We start from the raw sequence: 26,958 nt of genomic DNA on the forward strand, positions 1-26,958 counted from the left end.
ACGCGTTGGTGGAAATTCTATCATAATATCAAGTTTTTGTTACGTACCTTATCCAGTGATTGCGCTGGCTGTGTATTTATCTCACATTTTAACAGTGATTGTGCAATAGGGATGTTGGCTGGGCTCAGCAACTATCCATAAAACAGCACTCTCCTCTGTTTAATTTTGCCATTTGGCTATTTCATGAATCAACACCTATAATAGTTTAATAATTTTAATTGCTACTAGTAAAAGTTATATTTTAAGCACATCCGGAGACTCTTATGTTCTCACTTTTTTGATACAGAATAAATACAACAATAATATCTAAATATTCGTTAAAACCTAAAAAATCTTACCGTACTCCATGAACTTTAAATTATATTCATTAAATGACACTTAATGCAGAAATGAGAATTCAGTGGACAATTTAACATATACATATATAACTATGCTTATAATTGAAATAAAAAAAGTCAACTATAGGTTTTTATTCAAAATAAAATATTAACATTCTTCATATACAGTACTTCTACACAGCACTTATTTGGCTTATAGATTTGCTTTACTTCAGCCACTTATACTATACATTTATTAGAGAATTCACGCTCATACAGTGTTTAATAAGAATTATTCAACTAAAGGAAAGAGACAGGCTAATGCAAGGTAATCTCTTGCACACTGTCTATATTGAAATGAACTGTAGATTATAATCTATATTTACAGTCTTATTTTTAACGCTGGTGCAAAGTCTAGCAGATATTCAATTCAAAAATGAAAATAAAATGAAAATATACATTCAAGAAAATACATAAAAATGAAAAAAGTTTAAATGCTTTAAGATTGTCCTTTAAAACAGGCATAGGATATGTTCACATGTGCAGGTATTGTTGCAGATGGGAAAAATAAAACAGTAAGTGTAAACTACTACACTTTTCCATTCACTTCAAACTATGATAAACTATTGCACGCTTTTTGGATATGATGCGGTTAAGTCACACTACGAGCTGTCTGTCATGTTGCTGCATCTCCTAAAATTGAGGAAAATGCAGCATGCAGAAAAACACACCCAAAATATAATCACAAACTATTCTAGAATTCCTGATTCCTTGCATAAATGTATGCAGTTTTGACACACTGGGCGAATCTGAGGCTGGGGTAGGTTTGAACTTCAATTTACACCTGCTAGCTGGCATAGATTGTAGAAAATATGGCACATTGGGTGGCCACTCCCCCTTTATGTGAAGCCATGCCCCTCTGCAGCAAGCTCTGCCCAATTGGCAAGAAGTCACAGGGGTTTATGCAAAAATTTTCATGACCATGTCTTTTTAAGCTCTTATAGATCCATTGAACAGAGTTCTAATCAAAGTAAAATTAGAATGGGCACAGTCATTTGGACCTATTTAGATTAAAATAAAAATGATTGAGTTTAAAGCCCTAATAGGGACATTTAGGGTAGGGTCACACATGTAGTATTTTGCTGCTGCATATCTTCCTACCCACTGAAGTCTGAATAGCAAAATAGGCAGCTGATTTTGCTACTCATTGACTTTAATGGGTAGAAAAATATGCAGCAGCAAAATACGGCACGTGTGACCCTACCCTTGCCATGCAAGTGGTGTACTTGCTGAAGCTGTACCACTCCTGACTTCCTGCCCTAACCAGCTCTCTGCAACATAATACTATACTGGTAACACTGAGAGCATGGTTTATTTTTATCTGCGTTGTCCTATATTTAGACCAGAAAGCAGGAGGAATTACCTGAAAGTAGACAGTATCAACAGCATAGTACAGTGTGCATACAGAGGATGAACAGAGAAAAGGTCTGTGTGGTGCAGCTTTATGCAATAACTTCAGAGCGCTGAGTGATGTTGGAGAAGGGGGACAACATTTTGGCAATTTCTTTACAGCCTAGTAACATGCAGCAAGTGAAAGAATTGGAGAACTGGAGTTTAAAAAAAATAAAATAAAAAAAACCCAGCCGTGATGATACCTGTAGTGCCACCACAACACTGATTCACCTACTTTCTATTTAGTTTATCTTCTTCCCAGCCATTCACTAGTTATTGGTACAGTTAGTTTTAGCATCCACCATACTAGACTGTCAACTGGCAAGTTACCCCCCTACTCCATTAACAATAGGGACAGTCTCAATTTCATGCCCCCTTGGATAGTGCATGGACTACAACAATGTTCACAGACTCTAAAAAAAAGACAGTGGTTGTCAGCAGCAGATGAACCAGAGTCTCTCCTCGTTGATAATTGTGAGATTGTAACTGTCCAGTTTGCAGTCTAGGCCTTAATCAGCAGATGGATCAGTGAAGTGGAGGATGGGATAGTGACATTTTATGTGTTTTGAGGAGGCCACAGGTCTTGTTTAACATCCCTGGTAATACGTCCATTATACCAATTACATCTACATTTTTTTTTTTTATAAAACACAATCATTATAGAAAGTATTCTTTGCCAAATGTTCTTTCAGCATTGGCTCTATACAGGTCAGTAATACAATTTATTTTACATAAATACAAGAAATTAATTCCCATACCATCAGTGAGTTTTTGTGTTATGAATTTTACTTATAGGGGTTATCCAGGATTATAAAAGCATTGATGTTCTTTCAAAACAGTGCCACACCTGTCCTTAGATTGTGTGTTTGATTACGGCTCTGCTCCATTCACTTCAAAAGAGCTGAGCTGCAATACCACACACAAACTGAGAAAATGAGGGGCACTGTTTCTGGAAGAAATCTGCTTTGTTTTTGTAATTCTGGATGACCCATTTAATGAACCGGTGATCTGTGCAGAAATGTTAGCCCTGATTGAGTCATACTCCAATTTATCCAAATCAAAAAGTCTATCACTGTCTGCTTGTTTTAGTGCAGAGCATTCTCAAATATATGGCTAGATGTGAGCAAAGTCTAGGTGTATAATATATATTTATATATATGTTTATATTTATTATTTTTTGGAACTAATAAAAAAATATATGGAAACATAGATTTTCGTTTGTTCACGAAAACATACACAGAAAAAGCTGTTAAACTAATGAAAAGAGTTTCTACAGGTAATCATTGCCCATCCTGTCCCCCCACATAAACTTTAGTAAAACTACATATGCATAGAACTTTATGCTTAAAAGGGAACCAGTCATCAGAACGGTAAAACATTCCTGCCGGCAGGGATAGTGTGGATATATAGTTTAAAAGTGTCCTTTGCCGGTGTAGTGAAGAATTGTGCGTCTTGAAGCATTCTGTGTCCCGAACAGCTGATAAAAGTGCTGAGTCATTGTACTGAGGAGGGCTTTCAATCTTGCTGAGGGGGCATGTGTACACTGCAGCTTGGTGAGAATAGTTCCCCGCCCAGGGGACTACTTTATGGGCCAGTGTAGTGAAGAATTGTGTGTCTTGAAGCGTTCTGTGTCCCAAACAGCTGATGAAAGTGCTGAGACACTGTGGTTGGTTGATGGGGATGTGTGCAGTCACCTCTGCTTACTGCACTGCTCACTGTTTTGCAGCCTTGCTGCCTGGACACATATTTCTGCAAACCCTACACTCTCATGTAGTCAGCCTGGACACAGAGAAATCTGTGTCCAGGCTGAATACATAAGAGTGTAGGATTTGCAGAAATATGTGTCCAGGCAGTAAGGCTGCAAAACAGTGAGCAGTGAAGTGAGCAGAGGAAACTGCACCCCCCCCCCCCCCCCCCCCATAAACCAATCACAGTGTCTCAGCACTTTCATCAGCTGTTTGGGACACAGAACGCTTCAAGACACACAATTCTTCACTACACCGGCCCATAAAGTAGTCCCCTGGGCGGGGAACTATTCTCACCAAGCTGCAGTGAACACACGCCCCCTCAGCAAGATTGACAGCCCTCCTCACCGATCTTCTACTCATTAAGCAGACATGCCGTGTTGTGCCAGGGCTGTCAATCACGCTGAGGGATCATGATTACAGTGCAGCAGATGGTTCAGTAATATCTGTACCCCTGTTCATGATATTTAGAGATTCTCTGGTGTCTGGTATTGTGCCAAGGGACTGGCGCAAGGCGAATGTGGTGCCAATCTTCAAAAAGGGCTCTAGGTCTTCCCCAGGAAACTATAGACCGGTAAGTTTAACGTGCATTGTGGGTAAATTGTTTGAAGGACTTATAAGGGATTACATACAGGAATACATAGGGGATAATTGTATTATAAGTGATAGCCAGCATGGGTTTACTAAGGATAGAAGTTGTCAAACCAATCTAATTTGCTTTTATGAAGAGGTGAGTAGAAGCCTTGACAGAGGAATGGCTGTGGATATAGTGTTTCTGGATTTTGCTAAAGCGTTTGATACTGTCCCTCATAGACGTCTGACAGGTAAGTTAAGGTCTTTGGGTTTGGAAATTTTAGTTTGTAACTGGATTGAACACTGGCTCATGGATCGTACCCAGAGAGTGGTGGTCAATGATTCGTACTCTGATTGGTCCCCGGTTATTAGTGGTGTACCCCAAGGTTCAGTACTGGGACCGCTGTTGTTTAATTTATCAATGATATAGAGGATGGTATTAACAGCTCTGTTTCTATCTTTGCAGATGACACCAAGCTTTGTAGTACAGTACAGTGTATAGAGGATGTGCATAAGTTACAAGATGACTTGGATAGACTAAGTGTCTGGGCATCCACTTGGCAAATGAGGTTCAATGTGGATAAATGTAAAGTTATGCATCTGGGTACTAATAACCTGCATGCGTCGTATGTTTTAGGGGGGATTAAACTGTCAGAGTCACTGGTAGAGAAGGATCTGGGTGTACTTGTAGATCACAGACTACAGAATAGCATGCAATGTCAGGCTGCTGCTTCCAAAGCCGGCAGGATATTGTCATGTATCAAAAGAGGCATGGACTCAAGGGACAGGGACATAATACTCCCCCTTTATAAAGCATTGGTACGGCCTTACCTGGAATATGCTGTTCAGTTTTGGGCACCTGTCCATAAAAGGGACACTGCGGAGTTGGAAAGGGTGCAGAGACGCGCGACTAAACTAATATGGGGAATGGAACATCTTAGCTATGAGGAGCGATTAAAGGAGTTACAATTGTTTAGTCTTGAGAAGAGACGTTTAAGGGGGGATATGATAAACGTATATAAGTATATTAATGGCCCATACAAAAAATATGGAGAAAAACTGTTCCAGGTTAAACCCCCCCAAAGGACGAGGGGGCACTCCCTCCGTCTGGAGAAGAAAAAGTTTAGTCTCAAGGGGCGACACGCCTTCTTTACCATGAGAACTGTGAACTTATGGAACAGTCTACCTCAGGAACTGGTCACAGCAGGAACAATTAACAGCTTTAAAACAGGATTAGATACATTCCTGGAACAAAATAAGATTAATGCTTATGAAGAAATATAAAATCTCATCCCTTCCCCAATATCGCGCCACACCCCTACCCCTTAATTCCCTGGTTGAACTTGATGGACATATGTCTTTTTTCGACCGTACTAACTATGTAACTATGTATGTAACTATGTAACTATGTACTAGGCGATTATAGCTCCCCACCCAGTGGACTACTTATGGGCTTGGCGAGGGACACTTAAAATATATATCCTCACCATTCCTGGTAGGAACGCCTCCCAGTGATGGTGAGGAAGAAGATTTTACCATATATAATCCATTGCCATTCGTTATATATGATAAAATCTGAAAAATCTGATGAATCTGAAAGTCCAAGTGGCTATTCAGACTTCCTTTATGTGGATTAATGCAAAATTGTATAATGTGGTAAACCATGTGTGTACTATCAAGTAACACTTGACAGAACAAGATTGAGTGGTTAATTGAAAAATTATTTGCAAAAAGTTTGCTCTAGGAACAGCGTGGAAGGGCAATAACATTACAATATAGAATTTCTTTCTAACTTTCAATAATACAAAACAAAAATAAATAAAAAAATACAATCACAAACACACACATAAAAACAACTTGCGCATTGTAACACTTCATACGCCAATTATCTGTTGAATAGGAGTGAAATTTGTTTTTAAAATTCAAGGTACGCTACAAAAAAACAAAACAAAAAAACAAAACTTAAAACAACTCAGACAACTCACAAAAGCAGCATTGCAAACAAATCAAAACATTTATAGGAAGCACATCGCATGGAACAGGCCTCTATGCATTTGACTAACACAACATCCTTGTAACCTTTTACATTAAGGGTATGTTCACACTAAGGAACCTTCGCTTGGGGATTCTCCTGCAATAATCTAGTATTCAATTACGATAAAAGAATGAACATGTGCTGTCACCATTAAAGGGGTTGTGCGCTGCCCTGCAGTTCGGAGCTCCGCTCACAGTGTCCGGAAGTTCATTACTCCGAACTCTGTGTGCAGGCTTCCTTGTTCACAGCCACTGCTGTCACACCCCCTTCCCATAGACTTTGGTAGAGGGGGCGGGCGTGACATCACGAAGGGGCTGGGCGTGACGTCACGCCCGGCAGCCGCGAACACGGAAGCCCGCACCCAGCGTTCGGAGTAATGAACTTCCGGACGCTGTGAGCGGAGCTCCAAACTGCAGGGCAGCGCACAACCCCTTTAAATGATATGCAGTCTGTGCAAAAAAACGTAAATTCTTTCAGCGGAATTATGCACAGACCAAATGATGTCAGCACGTCTGTGCGGTCCAAGCTCCGAAGGACTTCTCAGACAGAATCTATGATCCGGAATACCTCCGTGCAGAGATTCTGTAGTGTGAACATATCCTAACAGGGAGAAGGAACATATAGTCTCATATGCCCTCCATAGTCATGCGCTTCGGCAGTAATTAAAATGGGCGGCCTTTTTCGCAAGAATTTTAGCAAACTTCCATAGTCCATTACATACACTGTTTTCTATGGCTTCTGGAACGACAGGTTCACTTCCTCTGGCCCAGACACTAATAAATAATTCAGGTCAATTAAAAGGGTTATCAAGGACTTAAAAAAAAAGTTGTAAAAGGGTCTCGAACACATTAACAACAAAAAGTTAACTCATCTCTCTGATCCAGTGGTAATCCCCTTTCATGCTTAGGTTGGCAAAATGGTCTTCCTTTAGCAGAGGATGTCACCTGACCAAAGCATCCAATCTGAGGCCTCAGTGCTCATATTCAGTACTCCTGCCATCCTGGCTCCCATCACTGGGCAGAGATGCCAGGAGTGTGGCACATGTGGTATGCTCCTAAAGGAAGACCGGGAGACAACACAAGCCTGAACAAGGCATTAGCACTGGATTTGAGAGGTGAGTAACTGTTTGTTTTTTGCTTTAACACATTTGGGGTTTTGTTTTTTACACCTGATAATCCCTTTAAATCCCTGAAATCCACTAGTTAATTTTTTAAAACAGCTTAGTGTAAAATGAGCCTATTCTGGTGAAATGTTCAGTTCAATAGTTAGATTTTGAATAGTATAACTTCTTCTTCAGGCATTAAAGGGAACAATTGGAAAAAAAACTTAAATTCCATAAGAAGGAAGTGTTTTCAAACATTACTCAAAGTTTTAGTCTTAAAACAGACAGACACTTATTCATTGCAACAGGCAGGCATACATTATATGCAGAACTTGGCACACAAAAGAGGAGTATTTACCAATTTTTTTAACAAAAATAAATACAACACAACAAAGTACATACATAGTCAGGAGCTCACAGTCAGAACTAGGATAAATAAATCCTTGGAGTATCTTGGCTCAGTAAGCCTTAATTCCAGTTTAAAAGCTAGAAATGACTAATATTTTGTTCAGGAAATATATACCAATCTGTATCACAAATGTGGTATAAATATAAACACTCTGTACAGCTTTTAAAATTATTCAGAGTTCATCTAAAAATCTATAAAATCAGTTCCTACAAAAAGGCACATTTCTAGGTTTGAGTGTGCAAATGTTTGTAAAGGTTAAAGCACCGATGAAATGGGCAAAATGCTAGGTTTTGCATTATTTGGTTTATATCCCACCAAAAGCTGAAGTGATTTTCCCACACAGGAAAAGCAGAGGGAGATGTACAGTTCAATCCACAGAATCACAGATTTCTATCACTTTCTGGTTGAAATCCTCCGGCTGATCAGCAAAGACATAATGGCCGGCACCACGAATTGCCTAAAGAACAGATAAATATTAACCTGAGCAAAAGCCAGGACGTCAAGTGACAAACATACAATTAAGGACACTATCAAAGAACGTAGGGGAGAGCACTCCCAAAAAAACACACTAATCCTATAGAGGCAATATAAAGGATAGGTGCGCCAAGCAAAATGGAGATCCAGTGTGGCAATGACACCTGCGGGGTGCATGCAATCACAATATAGCATCAAATAGCAAACACACAAAGAAACTATAGCATGCACTCACCGCTAGGCTGGTGTCTAGACGTCCGGAGGTCCAGGGACAGCATGGCAGGTCTCGCCGAAGCGCTCAAAGGCTTCGCCGGTCGTTTCACGCGACATTGCTAGCTTCTTCCGGCCTATGGGAGAGGCCACAAGAAGCGTGCGTGAAATGACCAGCGTAGCCTCTGAGCGCTAATGCGAGACCTGCCGTGCTGTCCCGTTACCCCGGACATCTAGACACCAGCCTAGCGGTGAGTGCATGCTATAGTTTCTTTGTGTGTATACAATTAAGGACTTTTGTCTACTTTTTTCCCCCCATTATGTATGTAAAAGAAAATCATAAAATTGCTTACTGTACATGTAATAGCCCATACTATCCTTTTGGTATCTGGTACAAGCTATCGTTACACTGATCACTATGGCACCTTTATGTTGCTTCATTGTAGCATTTTTGAAAAATGTTAACAGCAATATACAAATTTTAGACTTACCTTGCCCCCAAGTGCACCACTATAGCTGCCCGCCAGCTCCCTTAACTACTATTCCTTATAAATATTTACAGGCCTCCTCTTCAGTGATGTAGCATAATCCCGCTCTAAAACCCTGTGCAGTAATATCCCAGTGATTTTAGGAGGTTTCTGAGCAGGATTGTGCTACGTCACTGCAGGGGAGGCCTATGAATATTACATAAAAGTAGTAGTTACAGGAGCTGGCAGGAGGGTATACCGATGCACTTGGGGGGAAGGTTACAAAGCTGGGCCCTTACCTAGCGAAAATGGATGGGACAGCATTCGGGTGACCATTTCTGTTACAACAGTTTGCACAGCAAACACTCAAGTAGAGATGAAATCTTGCTACCTTTATTGATTGTACAGAATAAACAATTTACAGATATAGCTCACAAGTAAACTAGCATTTGAGAAACAGTCTTTTTTAGGGGGTTCAATAAACATAATGAGAGGTGACACTTTTTATTTCCATTTGAGGCTGTGCATTTTATGGTGGACTGTGATTTAAAGGAGTTGAGAGCAGTGCATCATTGCCAAGGGGAGTTGTATCGTTCTTATTCTGCTTGATTTCACAAGTGAAAGGCTCAGCACCAGGACCCCCTCTGATCAAAACAATAAAGTGTGACAACTTTATAAAAAATTAATTATAAAAATAATCAACATGGTTTTCATGATCAACTTGTAACATTGTATCATTAGGCAGGACTTTATTATATCTAAGCTGCTAAAGGTTGTTTAGCAGCAATATAGTTGTGTGTCTATCATTCACAAGCTAATAATCATCTATTTTTAGCAAAGTAACGAGATGATAACTGAATGGCTGAAGATGACTAAGAGGGTACAGATCGGTTGTCATTTTATACGACATAGGCGAAGGCTTGGATTACAATACCTCTTGATAGCACGAGTGATTGAAAACATCATTGCGTGCAGCCCTATAGGTGGAACATTACAAGAAGAGGAAAAAAAACATTCAAACCACCATGTTAAGTGGCACTAATAGCTGGTACATTGTGCAGCATAAAAAAGGGGCAGACCAATTACGAAAGGCTTTAGGAGCCAAATGAATCTCTACTGGATCAATTATAAATCTTTATTTTGTGGCAAGTTAGTAAATTCCTAACATTTTTCTGGTATTTGTTAAGCCCTGCCATTGAGTCCGCATTACATGCAGATAATTTGGGTTGCTTTTAGTTTTTGGAGTCAACATATCACAGATTTACAGGACTTTCATGGGCATTTACAATTAAACATAGAAACACAGAATGTGTCGGCAGATAAGAACCATTTGGCCCATCTAGCTTGCCCAATAATCTGAATCCTATCAATAGTCCATGTCCCTATCTTATATGAAGGATAGCCTTATGCTTATCCCATGCATGTTTAAACTCCTTCACTGTATTTGCAGCAACCACTTCTGCAGGAAGGCTATTACATGCATCCACTTCCCTCTTGATGTGGCTTCTTTTTCCTTCCTGATTGGTGGATGAACCTTCATCCTGCTTTCATGTGTCTGCCAAGCAGAGGAGTGCTGAGGGACTACACAGGTTACCAAACTGCTGTTTCTCCAAGCCTCCCTTACTGTGCTGAATACATAATATCATACTTTAATAGTATATAAGTTTACCTTTGGGAACTTGGAGATGCAATATTTGGACCGCTGTTATGCTACACTGCAGTACATCTGTACGGCAACATAGGATAACTGTCAATGTCAAACCAATAGTAACTTCCTAGCCGGTACTTAAACGCTTTTTAGCATGTTAACGTATACCTGTCACAAAGCATTAACTAACTTCCCGCTATGACATGAATGCACGTCATATAGCGGGAAGGAGTACATTTAACATATTGTATTTCGTAAAGAAAATCTGACAAAGTACTTACAATGGTTTCCACATAGGAGTTTGGCCGCAGAGACTGTATGGTGCTTCCAGAATTACCATCGATACAAGATCGCGCTCCATAAATGACTGTGATTGGAATGTCTTGGTGCATCTTGTCAACACGCTGCAACATTGGCCTTCGAGCCCAGCCATATGGGACTGTCATATTTCTGAAAGCTGTCTCACCACTGCAAAAGAGAAAGAACTGTGTGGATTTTTTTCTATATAATGCAATAAACATAAGCACACTTATGCAAATCATAAAACCTTGTCATTCTAGGAGCAGGTCACCAAAGAAAACACTAATACATAACTTTTAATTAATTACTCTTAAATTGGGGACAAAAAATACCCAAAGACCATCAAACATAAAACAAAACAGACACTATATCAAGAATATGAAGTGACAGATAAGGACTTGATAAAGGACCAAGTCAGTTCAAACAAAAAGTCTGATAAGAAAAAAAAAATTTTTGGTTATAATCCCCATCAACAGCCACAATCGGTCAGATAATATAGTAAATATACACAAGTCCTAAATAAAGGAGGGGGTATAGGTGGGGGTAGAAAGGGGGAAGGACCTAGGGAGGTGATAGGCCGAAGATGGTAGTAGGCCGCTACCTATCACTTGCCCTAATGTCCGCTATTCTATACCTAACCCTAGGCGGAGTTAACGCCCTGATTAGGGTGGCCCCGCTCCGGAACCTAGTCTATGCTGTCACCTAGTTGCCCTGATGTATGACAATTAGGGAAAGCACTGACTGTCTCACTGGGGAGCCCTGTATAGCTAAATGGACAGGGATGGATGTCCCTATCTTTAGATAGTACAAATATGATATTGTATAATGTGAGACTTCAAAATAGACTGAATCTATTAGATTGATGTTAGACTCAATACTGTATTGATAATACTGCTGTCCAAAAAATATTTGTCTATGTATCTTATATATTCAACTGTATCTATATGCTTTGATGTGAACTACACAGTCCTGTAGCTACACATATATACAGAGTGTCATTCAAAACAAAGTCAGAGCAAAATACGTAACCAATATACTTATTGGACTATATATACAGTGGCCCACAGGGCCTGATAGATAGCAACACTATAAGACCAATTGACATGCCTCTGGAGGGTAAATGCAAAGTCACAGCTATTCACTACAATCAACTCACAGAGTAGAGCATATAACAAAAATACATCTTGGATATGGATGCAAACACATGGAGAATCACACACAGATCTGAATATAGATAAATCTGTACTTATCCGATATAGGAGTTGAATAGGGATGTCCCGACACGTTTCACGCCCCCCCCCCCCCCCCCATTCATCAGGGGACAATTGGGGGCTATGTACATGTTCAGGAATGATGGCCGATGGAAGAGCAGTGTAGATGGGTTTTTATGTGAAAAAGAGGACCTCCCTCTTACCTGATGCAGCCACTCTCTTAATCTAATAGGTATATACATAACAGGTATTGGTTAATCTTACCTGTTGCTCATCCCACTTGTTTACCCGGAACTGGCGTCAGACGCCATATCCATGTGGTCTCCGGGATATATGATGGTTCTGTTTCTGCCTGGGAGCGGTCACATGATCCGCTTCACTTGACCGCTGTACAGCCTCGTCCTGACTTCCACTTTAGTGGCGTCCTAGATAGCGTTGCTAGGCAACTATACAGCCTCGTTCTGATGTCTATGTAGCCTCATTCTGACTACCACTTCAGTGGCATCCTTAGCAACGTTCCGGGGCAACCATGCCGCCTCATTCCACTGCATGTAACAGTGGCGTCCCTAACGACGCTTTACTCCGAGGCATTAATACAGCCTCGTTCTGAGGCATGTCTCCATGGCGTCCTTAGCGATGTATCTGCAAAGTCTGGCAGAGATACGGCAGGTGATCTGGTCTCAAAAAACGAACACATGACAATGGAGGATCCATTGCTGACATTCTGTCAGTGTTATGGACAAAATGCAACTGTGTCTGGTGACACAGGTGCAGTACAATATAAGGCAATGGATCACACTCATTATATATATAATAAAGTAGATGATATTGAACCCGGTTCCAATGCATGGATTGATAGTCACATATACATATACATGTATATGGTGATGGCTTATAGATGGCTATATATCTTAGAACTAAGGCATGAAACAAGATGAAATAAGGGGAGGCACTTGAATTTTTAATATAAATATAAATAGACAATACTGCAGTCAGATAATACTCCTAATACTACACTGCTCCATTCTCAATCAAATTATAGTAATGGAAAATCTATTTATCTTACGGCCAAATATTCCTCATTGGCGAGGACTTGATTGCATGTTCTGGCAACGTACTATTTAAAGGAATATTTAGGTCTCAACTTCCAGTCCACATTGGCACGAAATGCTGCCACCTATATAGTTTATCTCGTCGGTCTTTATAGACCGGTGATATATCATTGGGGTGTAGTGGTGTTCTGTATATGACAATATCGGACCACTTCACCGACTACTATGGGTCTGATGTTTAACATGATCCATTGCTATAATTTGATTGAGAATGGAGCAGTGCAGTATAAGGAGTATAATCTGACTGCAGTAATGTCTATTTATAATTATAGTAAAAATTCAAGTGCCTCCCCTCATTACATCTTGTTTCATGCCTTAGTTCTAAGATATATAGCCATCTATAAGCCATCACCATATACACGTATATGTATATCTGTATCCATGCATTGGAACTGGGTTTAATATCATCTACTTTAATATATATATATATATATATATATAAAATAATATGAGTGCGATCCATTGCCTTATATTCTACTGCACCTGTGTCACCAGACACAGTTGTATTTTGTCCATAACACTGACAGAATGTCAGCAATGGATCCTCCGTGGTCATGTGATCGTATTTTGAGACCACGTCACCTGGCGTATCTCTGCCAGACTTTGCAGATACATCGCTGATGACACCATGGAGACTGTATTAATGCCTCGGAGTAAAGCATCGTTAGGGACGCCACTGCTACATGCAGTGGAATGAGGCGGCATGGTTGCCCCGGAACATTGCTAAGGGCGCCACGGAAGTGGTAGTCAGAATGAGGCTCAATAGACATCAGAACGAGGCTGTATAGTTGCCTCGCAACGCTATGTAGGACACCGCTAATGAGGAAGTCAAAACGAGGCTGTACAGCGGTCAAGTGAAGCGGATCATGTGACCGCTCCCAGGCAGAAACAGAACCATCATATATCCCGGAGACCACATGGATATGGCGTCTGATGCCAGTTCCGGGTATACAAGTGGGATGAGCAACAGGTAAGATTAATCAATACCTGTTATGTATATACCTATTCGATTAAGAGATTGGCTGCATCAGGTAAGAGGGAGGTCCTCTTTTTCATATAAAAACCGGGAATTGCCCGGCAATAGACATGGTCTCTGGCAGTTATCATCTACACTGATCCTCCATCGGCCATCATTCCTGAACATGTACATAGCCCCCAATTGTCCCCTGATGAACGGGGGGGGGGGGTTGTGAAACGCGTCGGGACATCCCTATTCAACTCCTATATCGGATAAGTACAGATTTATCTATATTCATATCTGTGTGTGACTCTCCATATGTTTGCATCTATATCTAAGATGTATTTTTGTTATATGCTCTACGCTGTGAGTTGGTTGTAGTGAATAGGTGTGACTTTGCATTTACCCTCCAGAGGCATGTCAATTGGTCTTATAGTGTTGCTATCTATCAGTCCCTGTGGGCCACTGTATATATAGTCCAATAAGTATATTGGTTACGTATTTTGCTCCGACTTTGTTTTAAATGACACTCTGATGTGAACTACACAGTCCTGTAGCTACACATATATACAAAGCATTGAGATCCAGTTGAATATATAAGATACATAGACAAATATTTTTTTGTAGAGCAGTATTATCAATACAGTATTGAGTCTAACATTAATCTAATAGAATCAGTCTATTTATTCTTTTCACCCGAGAGTAAAGTCTCACATTATCGTATAGATGAGTAGTTCGGCACTGCTAACTTCTGAACCTGAAAGCGGGTGGACACTAAGTCGCTGTAGCGGAGTGGGGATACGGTGGTGCTCGGACTCACGTAGAATATACCATCAGTGCATGAGAAGATAAAGAAAAGTCGGCACTCACCGGGTTTCCAATTCAGCAGATTTTATTGCACGTTACTCACAGCCGTAGTACAATTCTCGGGGAGATGACGGATGGTACAAGGGGGGTACCACAGAGAGGCGACACCTGTGTTTCGCACTTAGTAGTGCTTCAACGGGCCTAACCAACCTGATTAGGCCCGTTGAAGCACTACTAAGTGCGAAACACAGGTGTCGCATCTCTGTGGTACCCCCCTTGTACCATCCGTCATCTCCCCGAGAATTGTACTACTGCTGTGAGTAACGTGCAATAAAATCTGCTGAATTGGAAACCCGGTGAGTGCCGACTTTTCTTTATCTTCTCATGCACTGAAAGTCTCACATTATACAATATCATATTTGTACTATCTAAAGATAGGGGCATCCATCCCTGTCCATTTAGCTATACAGGGCTCCCCAGTGAGACAGTCAGTGCTTTCCCTAATTGTCATACATCAGGGCAACTAGGTGACAGAATAGACTAGGTTCCGGAGCGGGGCCTCAGGGCGTTAACTCCGCCTAGGGTTAGGTATAGAATAGGGGACATTAGGGCAAGTGATAGGTAGTGGCCTACTACCATCTTTGGCCTATCACCTCCCTAGGTCCTTCCCCCTTTCTACCCCCACCTATATCCCCTCCTTTATTTAGGAGTTGTGTACATTTACTACATCATCTGACCGGGATTATAACCAAAAAGGAGATTTTTTAGACTTACCGTAAAATCTTTTTCTCGAAGGATCCATTGGGGGACACAGAACCTTGGGTATATGCTGCTGTCTTTAGGAGGATCGACACTATGGCAACCAAAAAGTCAGCTCCTCCCAGCAGGATATACCCACCTCCAAGGCACTGAGCAATTCAATTTTAGTCCCAGAGCAATAGGAGGAGACAGACAGGTCAAGGGAAAAAAAACACGAACTGTTCGAGTACCAGAAGAAAAATCAACTGAACACTCCCTCGGACAGATAACCGGAAAGGAACCCCAGAAAAGGGCGGGAGCTGTGTCCCCCAATGGATCTTTCGAGAAAGAGATTTTACGGTAAGTCTAAAAAAATCTCCTTTTCTCTATCGGCTCCATTGGGGGACACAGAACCTTGAGACGTACCAAAGCCATCCCTTGGGTGGGCAGAGAAAAAAGGTCAGGCAGTCGGCTGCAACACTTCCGGCCCAGACTAGCATCAGCTGATGCGAAGGTATGAACCTGGTAAAAGCTCGAAAAAGTGTGCAAAGACGACCAGGTGGCCGCTTTACAGATTGCCTCGTTTCGGAGAGCCCAGGATGCTCCCACAGAGCGGGTGAAATGAGCCAAAAACCCTGAAGGGCGGGACCTTCCCCATGCAGCGGTAAGCTTCCGAAATAGCACATCAGATCCACCTAGAAATGGTGGCCTTGGAAGCAGGCTGTCCCTTTCGACAACCTTCCATAAGGAGGAAAAAAGAATCGCACTGGCGAAGGGAAGAGGTGACAGAAAGATAAGTCCGAACAGCCCGTACCACATCCAATTTGTGGAGTAAGCGCTCCCTGGGATGAGAAGGAGCGGGACAAAAGGACGGAAGACGATGTCCTCGTTGAGATGAAAAGGCGAAACGACCTTAGTTAAGAAGGACGGATCTGGCTGTAAAACCACCTTGTCCTGATGGAAAGGAGAACGGCAGGAAAGAGCTGCCAGTTCAGATACTCTCCCAATGGAAGTAATAGACATAGAAAAGCCACCTCCCAGGAGGCGAAGGGGAACCTCCCTAAGAGGCTCAAAAGGTGCATCCTGGAGAACGCCTAGGACTAAGTTCAAGTCCCGAGAGGGAGAAGGGGACCGGTAAAGGGGGACAGCGTGTGCCACGCCCTGAAGGAAGGTCCAGACATGCGAATTGGAAACCAGAGGACGCTGAAGAAAATGGAAAGGGCCGAAACCTGACCCTTAAGGGAGCTGAGAGGCAGCCCTTGTTCAAACCCTGACTGCAAAAAGGAGAGGAGACGGGAAATGGAAAAGGTAACTGGAGGAAAGAAAGGTCTGAGTTTCGCAACAATGAAAGTAAGCCCGCTAGGTACGGTGATAAATTCTCGCAGAGGAGGACTTGCAAACCCTGAGCATGGTGCGAATGACCCAGGAAGAGAAGCTGCGGCCCCTTAGAACCGCGGTCTCGACCGCCACGCCTTCAAATGCATCTATTGTAAAAAGGGGAGACAAAGTGGACCCTGTGGCAGTAGATCTGGACAAAGTGGGAGACTGAATGGAACGTCGTCCAGAAGCCAGACCAAGTCGGAGTACCATGCCCTTCGGGGCCAATCTGGAGCCACCAGAATGGCGGAAACTCCTTCCACCCTGAGCTTCCTTCGAACCCTGGAAGAAGGGGGAGGGGAGGGAACATATAGGGCAGGAAAAAAAAAAAACAGACCACGGAATTACTAGGGCATCCACGGCAGAGCCAGGGGGTCCCTGGACTTTGACACAAACGTCGGAATCTTCCGGTTGTGTCGAGACGCGAAGAGATCCACGTCCAGGGTCCCCCAGAGGTCACAGATCTGTGCGAACACCTCCGGAAGAGGAGACCATTCTCCGGGGTCGGCTGAGGACCGACTGAGGAAATCCTCTTCCCAGTTGAGCACTCCCAGAATGAGAATAGCCGAAATGGCCGGAACTTCGTGTTCCGCCCAAAGGGGGATTTTTGTCACCTCTGACATGGCTGCTGAGCTGCGAGCGCAGCATTGTCCGACTGGACACGGACAGGGTGGCCCTGAAGCAGGGACTCCCAATGCTTCAGAGAAGATATATCGCCCCCAAATCCAGGATGTTCATGGAAAGAAGGGCTTCTTGGGGAGGCCAGAGGCCGTGAACCGTTTGATCCCTGAAAACACTCCCCCAGCTCAACAGGCTGGCATCTGTCGTGACCACCTGCCAGTGGAGGGGAAGGCGGAGCCACCAGCGCAGGGACAAACGGGTCCGAAGAGGGAGAACGAGAGAGAGAGAGAGAGAGAGAGGGAGGGAGAACGAGAGAGAGAGAGAGAGAGAGAGAGAGAGAGAGAGAGAACGAGAGAGAGAGAGAACGAGAGAGAGAGAGAGAGAGAACGAGAGAGAGAGAGAGAGAGAGAGAGAGAGATGACCTTTCCCACTGGGCAAGAATTGCCAGCTGAAGAGGACGTAAAGAAACTAGAAACTGGGCAAAGGGTACGGCCTCCATGGATGCCACCATCCGATCCAGGACTTCCATGCAAGTACAGATGGAGACCAGAGATGGTATCCGGAGGGAGCGGACTCTTGACAAGAGGGCCAGACGTTTGTCCGGCGGGAGGCGACCCAGAGCAGAGGCCGAGTCGAAACTGAAGCCCCAAGAAGAGCAGAGACTGGGTGGGGGAGAAAACAGGCTTGTCTCGGTTGACCATCCACCCGAAACAACAAAAGGTCTGAAGAGGGAAGATCACATTCTCCCAAGCCTGGGCACTGGTGGAGGCCTTGACAAGGAGGTCGTCCAAGTAAAGAATCACTGAGACACCCCGCGACCGTAGGAGGGCTATGACGGGTGTCAAGACCTTGGTAAGACCCGCGGAGGAGAGGCCAGACCTGGGGGGTCAGGGGGAGCAGTGGAGCAGGCAGAACAAGTGGGTTCAGCAGGACCTTTCATTTTTGCAGAGCAGTTTTTACAAACGTAATGGGTAACAAATATACCCGATATCTGCTTTGAGGGAGGAACAGTTCTGGGCACGGATATAGCAAATGAACAGTCTCACCCAAGACGGTGTCCCTAGGCAGCTGCTGTGAGGAACTCTGCACTGTGCTGGGAGGAGAGAGAAAAGACGCCGGCCAATAGGAGGAAGAGGCCGGGTCAGAGGCAAGGGCGCTGTGATTGGCCCCTGCACGCCCCAAAGGCACGCTGATTGGAGCTCATTTCGCGCAGCTGAAGCGCTTATGTGGTCTGGTGGGCGAAGCTAAAGTCCGATGGGCCGCCGAAGAATACTTTAGCAATGGCGCCCGCTCCGAATCCCGAGCACACATGCCGAATGTAGTGAGCTGCTATGTGCCCGGAGAATGGAGCGGGCGAAGTGCCGTCGGCAGCTACGGCTGCCGAAAGTGAAAGTAAAAAGGCGGCCGCAGAGAGAAGCCTGCGGCGCATACATATCACACACACTGCCAAAATAAAGTTCCCCATACTGTGAAAACACTGCCTGTTAGACACACTGCTCCCCCATATAATAAAACCCCCTTGCAGAATAAAGTATCCTATGGCCAGCCCCAGCTTCAGAGCATAGGTCCAAAAACAGGGGTCTCCAGCTGTTGCAAGACCTAGGGAGAGAAAAATACTCACCTATGTTGAAGAACCTACCTAATGGAGTCTTCAGTAAACAATGTCCCTGCAGAAAGCCAAGCTCATAGCGAGGCGAACAGGGAGGTAGGGGGACCCGGACCCATGAGGTGCAACCCCAAGCGCTGACCGTTGGCGAGAGGGGGTTATCAGTACATCCAAGATGCCTGCCACCTCTCGCAAAGGGGAAACAGTGAACTGTAGTTCCTGAGTCCCCACCTGAAAACAGAAAGAAAAAGGAATAAAAGAACTAACACATTCCCTAACTAGGAAAATAAAAAATATGAGACCTGGTCTGGAGAGAACTCCAGACCGTGTCTACCTCCTTAGACACTAAGCAAAAACTGAATTGCTCAGTGGCCTGGAGGCGGGTATATCCTGCTGGGAGGAGCCAACTTTTTGGTTGCCACAGTGTCGATCCTCCTAGAGACCGTAGCATATACCCAAGGTTCTGTGTCCCCCAATGGAGCCGATAGAGAAAAAAAATTTTTTTTCTTATCAGACTTTTTGTATGAACTGACTTGGGCCTATATCGAGTCCTTATCTGTCACTTCATATTCTTGATATAGTGTGTGTTTTGTTGTTTTATGTTTGATGGTCTTGGGGTATTTTTTGTCCCCAATTTTAGAGTAATTAAAAGTTATGTATTAGTGTTTTCTTCGGTGACCCCCTCTTTTGTACACAAATAGAAATTGGTTTTCGGTGAGATTCATTCTAAGATCAGAATAGATTACTGTACAATAATATATTCACTGGAAAACAGATCTATCATTTATATACTGTATACTCGTTATGCAAATTAACTAGTGCTAACGGCTGAATAATGTCGTTCAAAAAAACGGGCACATTCATCCATTAAGACCCCTTATAACATCCATCATGTACAGTTATTGTCCGTTATTACACCTCTGCCTACAGACTCCCACAGCCAGGACTACTACTACTCCCATCATGGAACATACCCGTTTCCATGATGGGAGTAGTAGTTCCCCGGCTGAGTCTGCTAGTGGCTGCCAGTGGCTGGGGAGGCTACATTAGTGTTTATACTACTACCTCCATCATGGAACAGACTCTGTTCCATGATGGTGGTTGTAGTACAGGGGCTGAGGGATCGACTAGATAAGCAGTCTATTCAACACTGCTCATCTCAGTCAGGTATGGGGATGAGCAGTGGGGAATAGACTGACATGTCCCCACTGTGCGCTCTGATTGCGCTTGGAGCAGGGCAGCAGTGGGGACATGTCGGGAACTGGCGGGGGTGAATGAATAAATGAAGCAGCGCACAGGGGGGACAGGTCCCTCCATTCCCGGCTGCTCATCTGTCAAGTACAGAGATGAGCAGCGGTGAATGGACTGGCATGTCCCCGCTGTATTTTGAAACAGATGACTGGGCAGCAGGAGAATCATTTATCAAATATATACATGGGGGGAATAAAATGATTGTACAAAAGTCGTGGGAAATAGGATTATATGGAAATTATGCACAGGAAGTTTAAAAACCCCGCCGGGAGCCCTGAATGGCTCCTCGGTACCGGACATTCAGGGCTCCCGGCGGGGAATTTAAAAATGAAAGTAAAAGTACACTGTACATCGCATGGGAGTGGAGCTTGACGCCCACTCCCGTTTAATAACTTCTGATTGCATCAGGTCTAAGACGTGGGGGTAGTATTACAAACACTAATGTAGCCTCCCCAGCTGTCGGCAGACTCCCGGAGCCGTGGAAACTACTATTCCAATCATGGAAAGTATGTTCCATGATGGTAGTAGTCCCTCAGCACTGCAGGAGTCTGCTGATGTCACCTCTTCTGAGCAGGCACAGAAGTAATAACGGATATTATACACCGGTTGCAAACGGATGAAATTATACCACTGTTATTTTTGACGGGACAAAAATTAGTGCATGCACCATCTTTTGTGCCTTCAAAAATAAAGGCTGTTGGTCATAACGAGACCTAACTGGTGCTGCAGGATGGTCAAAAAATCCGATTGACATGAATGTGATTTTTTGCCGCCAGTTTTAGGGACTTTCAGACAGGAGTTAATGACAGGAGTTTTTGCAGGGTGACAACGGTAGTGTGAAAGGGGCCTGACATTAGGGCTGGGCGGTATAACCAAATAGGTGTATCACAGTATTTTTGTAACTTATGGCGGTTCCACGGTATATAATGGTAGTCCCCCCGCCCATCATAAAAAATTAATTATCAGTCCAGCGCAGCATCCCTATGCCCAGGTTGCAAAAGGTAACAAAATAAACTTTAACGCACCTACGTCGGCCTTAGCGCTGCCCTCCTCATCCTCCTGTTTGTTGCGGGCCGTCAGCGCTGACACACTATACTGTACGCTGTATCCCTATGCCCGGGCTGCAAAAGGTAAACAAAATAAACTTTAACTCACCTTCCCCGTCGGTCCGGACCAGCTTCCTGGGATAGGGAACCTCAGAGAGCAGTCAGCCTATCACCGGCCGCAGCGATTTTCCGCCTTAGCCGGTGATAGGCTGAGCCGGCTTCTTACATGACAGTGGGCTCAACCTATCACCGGCCGAGGCTGAACATCGCTGCGGCCGATGATAGGCTGACGGCTGTCCGACGTTCCCGTTCCCAGGAAGCTGGTCCGGACCGACGGGGAAGGTGAGTTAAAGTTTATTTTGTTTACCTTTTGCAGCCCGGGCATAGGGATACAGAGTACAGTATAGTGTGTCAGCGCTGGCGGCCAGCAACAAAAAGGAGGATGAGGAGGGCAGCGCTTGTGGGTGATATGCGAGTATTTGCCAGCACAGCACTGGGCTTATTATTAATTATGGGGGGGGGGGGGGGGCGCAGAACAGCGCTCGCGGGTCATATGATTAGTTCCCAGATGTGGGGACAGCACAGCGCTGGGCCGATAATTCATTCATTCCCGAGGGGGAGGGGCCAAACCGGTATTGCAGTATGGGGAAAAGTTTATATCGTACAGGACAAAAATTTCAGTATTTGGTTTGAACCGGTATATCGCCCAACCCTACCTGACATGCACAAAATGACTCACCTTGGTGACTGTGCATTGCAGTGATAAATATATTCTGTTACGGTGTCATCATCAAACATGGATGAATACTTTTTCTTGAAATCTGGTCTCAGTCTTTGTACAAGACTTAGGCCTGTTGATGGAAAAGATGTATTAAAGAAGCATTCATGATTTTTCTTTTTTTGCTTTTGTAGTGCAGCATAGGCTATTATTGGAGACTAATGTAGAGTTTCTTCTATATGTTTTTTATTAATTTTTTTACCTGATGTGAGAGGCATGGGATAAGCTCCATCTTGGTTTACTAAAGAACGATGAATTGGGTTGTGTAATGTGGCCTACATTTTCCATAAATCCTCTGGCTTTGCGTGGGGAGTTTCATCAATGCACCAGGCCAGGTCATGAGGCTGCTTGAGATCACCCACTCATAGGTGGGCTGAGTTTACACTGTGCAGTTCTGGTGGGTTTTCTTACACAAAGGGGGAGATTCATCAAATCATGTGCACTGGAAAAGTTGACCAGTTGACCATAGCAACCAATCACATTGCTTCTTTCATTTTTAAAAAGGGCCTCTGAAAAATGTAGAAGAAGCAATCTGATTGGTTGCTATGGCAAACGCACCACTCTTCCTCTACACTGGTTTTGATAAATCTCCCTCAAAGTGGGAGAAATTCATCAAAACCTGTGCAGAGGAAAGTTAACCAGTCTCGCAAATGATGGAAAGCACAGTATAAATTGTGTTTTTCTTCTCATGATTACACAAATCGTGGTAAAATGCTGCCTAAAACACATGCGGTAATTAGTTACATTACAGCTTATAAGCCGCAATGTGTACGCACAGCCTTATATTACTATATTTTGCACAATTGCTGTACAACCTTCAATTTTCACATGATTTGGGGAAAATCCCAGAATAAAAACAGAAAAAGAGCTGCAAGAAATGCAGTGTGTGAACACAGCCTCAGGAGGTGTTTAAAGGGGTACACAACTGAAAATAACTTATCCCCTATCCAAAGGATAGGGGATGTTAGATCGCAGGGGTCCTGCCACTGAGGACTCCCACAATCTCTGCTGCGGCACCCGTCATTCGGTGCACGGAGCGAACTACAAGCCGTGCCCGATGACTGGCGATGCCAGCCACCACGCCCCCTCCATTAACGTCTATGGGAGGAGGTGTGCCGGCCATGTACTGCAAGCTTCTGTGTTCTGAGCGCCGCTGCCGGCCAGAAAATTGCAGGGGTCCCCTTCTTTGGATAGGGGATAAGATGTTTTCAGCAAAGTATCCCTTTAACTATATATACTGATACCATAAGGTGGGACGGGGCCTGGGACCTAGTAGGAGGGATATGGTAGGTAATGATGTTATCCTGTAGTCCACAGAAAGTGAGAGTCTGACCTCCTGTTTGAACCATTAGGTACTGAATGACTTGGAGAGTCAAGAATGTGACTAGAGATAAGCGAACTTATGAAAAATTTGATTCGGCCGATTCATGGAATTTTTTAAAAATTTTTTGTTTCAATACGAATTGATTCACGGCGAATCTATATTAAAAACGACAATTTCTAGCCTACAGAGAGCCTCAATAAGGGTATAGAACACTTTGCTGTGTTCGAACACGCATATGGAGTGTGCTGGAGTAGTGAAATAATACGGTTATTCAGAATAATATGCAGATTACCTGCATCGCTTTTAGAATCACTGCCGCAGAGCAGCACAATGACAGAGCCTGAAGGTGGTATCAGTATGAGGAGACCATATAGTGGCTGAATGACACAGCATGGAGGTGTTGGCAGCATGAGGAGACTATATAGTGGCTGAATGACACAGCGTGGAGGTGTTGGTCGCATGAGGAGACCATATAGCGGCTGAATGACACAGTGCAGAGGTGTTGCCAGCATGAAGAGACCATATAGTGGCTGAATGGCACAGCCAGGAGTTGGCAGCAGCATGAGTAGACACTAGGCCTTCACAATCCCTATCATTATAAAGATGAATTCTGAAATTGAAACCGAAGATTTTGGTAGCTAGTGCTACCATAACATTTTTATTCCCAGATCCAGGCCCAGCAGCATCAGTAAACCATATATTGCCTGAATGACACAGCCTGGAGTTGGCTGAAGCATGAGGAGACCATATAGTGTCTGAATGGCACAGCCTGGAGTTGGCAGCAGCATGAGTAGACACTAGGCCTTCACAATCCCTATTGTGCTACCACAAAAACATTTTTATTTCCAGACCCAGGCCCAGCAGCATCAGTAAACAATATATTGGCTGAATGACACAGCCTGGAGTTGGCAACATCATGAGGAGACCATTGAAATATAAGAATTTTAAATAGAAATTTAAGATTTTGAAATTGAGGATTTTGAAATGGAACTGTTAACTCCCAAATTTTAGTGTCCCGGGCCCCCGCCTGTGGGTACGAAGGACCGAATCTAACAAGGAGTCACATGTCACATGGCAGCACAATGACAGAGCCTGGAGGTGGCATCAATAGGAGGAGACCATATAGTGGCTGAATGGCACAGCCTGGAGTTGACGGCAGATGAGGAGACAGTGGCGCCTCACAATCTCAAAGTATAAAAGATGAAGATGTATGGTACCTAGTGCTAAAATAAACATATATAGGTAATGTCCTAGGCCCAGCAGCATCACTAAACGCCTGCAGTGGCAGGAGAGCCTGTCCGGTATCGCACATCGTGCACTCCCCGACATCGGACTGGCTCTCCTGCCACTGCAGGCGTTGGTTTGGTACCTAGCTCCATACAGCAGTGTTTTTCTCTGGCTTTAACAGTATCACTGTATTGGATTGATTACGCAGTGAAGGATAAGGGAAGAGTCATCTGGCTGTATAATTAATTGTACCCCCATCTATTAGGCATTGTCCGTTTTAGCAGATTATTAACCCTGCGGGGGTCTATGTACCTGTAAAGCAGTGTACATCACTGATTGTGGTGTTTTATATCATTGATTCAGTTTGGTTGCTATTGACAACGGCCGAGCTTCTTGTACTCTAATTAGGTGTTTTGGTGTCCGCGATCGATAGCCTCGCTCTTTTACTATGTTTGAGGCATATTTTGACTAGTATTCTATTGCCATGGCTTACCACACACTGTTTATGTTGTAATGTTTGACTCATTTCTCTACTGTGGCTATACACTGCTGGATTTTGGAATTAGTTTAAGTTTTCTGTTATTGAAATTACTCTATACTCTTTATGCTTATATATATTGTGATAAGTTGGCAAGGAAAGGGTGTATTTCCTTGGCTCACCCTGAAGAATCTCTCACCTGCTTCTTAAGTAATGAGGCAGCAGGGAAGGGAGGTGTATATAAGATGGAGACTCAGTCTGATCTGTGCTCTCCCTTGGAAACAGTATGCTGGCTGTTAGAGGGGGAGACACATGGGCCCTGTTTAGGTAACATGCAGAAGGTGCTGCGAGTGGTCCAAGTTCGGGTGTGAACTGGTAGTAAAACAGGTTGCAGGTGGCACAGGTTTTAACTGGATGAGGGAAGCTCACCAGTTGATAGACAGGGCATGCTGAGCGTTATAGTCAGTGAGCAGACTGTCTAGGACTTTATTTTGTTCCTGTTTATGTTTTGTTTTTACCTGCAACCTGTGGAAATAAAGCTGGCAAGGTGCCAGACTTGTATGAGGAACTGTGGTCTGCTGTGTTATTGTGAGGAACGTGTCCCATGGCAAGTGACCAGGACGATCCAAGAGCTAATATATATATATATATATATATATATATATATATATATGTTACTTTTTTTCTACCACTTTGTAGATAGATTCAGGGAGCAGCTGATTGGTTGCTTTATGTATTTACATTTAGGTGATCGCACATTTATGCACCATTTTGGTGATATTTTCATCGTTATAACTAATTAAAAACTAAGTTTTAAGGCAGCTATCTTCTATACTCTTATAATCAGCATGAGTTTACAAGAGGGCTTCACAACCCCTAACATTAAAATATTAATATTAAAATCTGTATAGAAGATGTATGTTATTTTTAGGCATAGGCCCAGCAGTCTCAGTAAGCCAAGTAGTTCCTGAAACACACAGCCTGGATCAGGCAGCAGGATGCAAACATAAGAGGGCTTCAAAACCCCTAACATTAGAAGATCAATGTTGAAATCTCTATTGAGCATGTATGTTTGCTAGTGCTACCATAAAAAAGTTGTAGGTAATTTCCAAGACAGTCCCAGCAGCATTAGAAAACAACATATTGGCTGAATGACACAGCCTGGAGGTGGGGAAAGCATAGGGAGCCCATATAGTGTCTGAATGGTACAGCCTGGAGTTGGCTGAAGCAAAAGGAGACAAAATAGTGGCTGAATGAAACAGCCTGGAGGTGGCAGCAGCAGCATCAGGGGTCCTGAAAGTGACCCAGTGACAGAGTGGTGCAGTGGGTGGCAATACCAGTACCCGGTGATGAAGGTGGCTGGAATGTTTGTAACTGGGGATCAGTGCCTTAAATCTGTTTGGCACGAGCCATATTTGTGAAGTGTTGGTGTAGCACCATGGTCAATCTACTCTGATGCATCTGGCATTGGTGGGTGGAAATCCTGGCTGATCCATGCCTGATTCATCTTCACAAAGGTTAGTCTCTCCACATTTTTCGTGGACAGACTAGTTCTCCTTGGGGTGACTATGGCCCCCGCCGCACTAAACACCCACTCTGATGGCACACTACTGGCCGGGCAGGACAGCTTTTCCAGGGCAAACTCTGCTAGGTGTGGCCATAAATCAAGTTTGGCTGCCCAGAAGTCCAGCG

At 43.7% G+C, this 26,958-nt stretch overlaps 1 protein-coding gene across 3 annotated transcripts in view; it reads right to left on the bottom strand.

Moving 5' to 3' along the window:
- Window positions 1-6,398: 6,398 nt before the first annotated feature.
- The window catches only part of ABHD5 (abhydrolase domain containing 5, lysophosphatidic acid acyltransferase), a 96,826-nt gene continuing 76,266 nt past the window's right edge, over window positions 6,399-26,958 (bottom strand). For 2 of the 3 annotated variants that reach the window (XM_056520125.1, XM_056520126.1), the window contains exons 5-7: window positions 22,199-22,310; window positions 10,714-10,900; window positions 6,399-8,090 (exon numbers count right to left, since the gene is read on the bottom strand). In XM_056520125.1, the coding sequence (XP_056376100.1) occupies window positions 8,001-8,090; window positions 10,714-10,900; window positions 22,199-22,310 (389 nt within the window). In that variant the 3' untranslated portion in view covers window positions 6,399-8,000. The remainder of the gene's footprint in view (window positions 8,091-10,713; window positions 10,901-22,198; window positions 22,311-26,958) is intronic. The other variant, XM_056520124.1, reaches the window with a different exon arrangement.

Source organism: Hyla sarda, chromosome 5 (assembly GCF_029499605.1).
Source record: "Hyla sarda isolate aHylSar1 chromosome 5, aHylSar1.hap1, whole genome shotgun sequence".
In the NCBI taxonomy this organism is placed as follows: Eukaryota; Metazoa; Chordata; class Amphibia; order Anura; family Hylidae; genus Hyla; species Hyla sarda.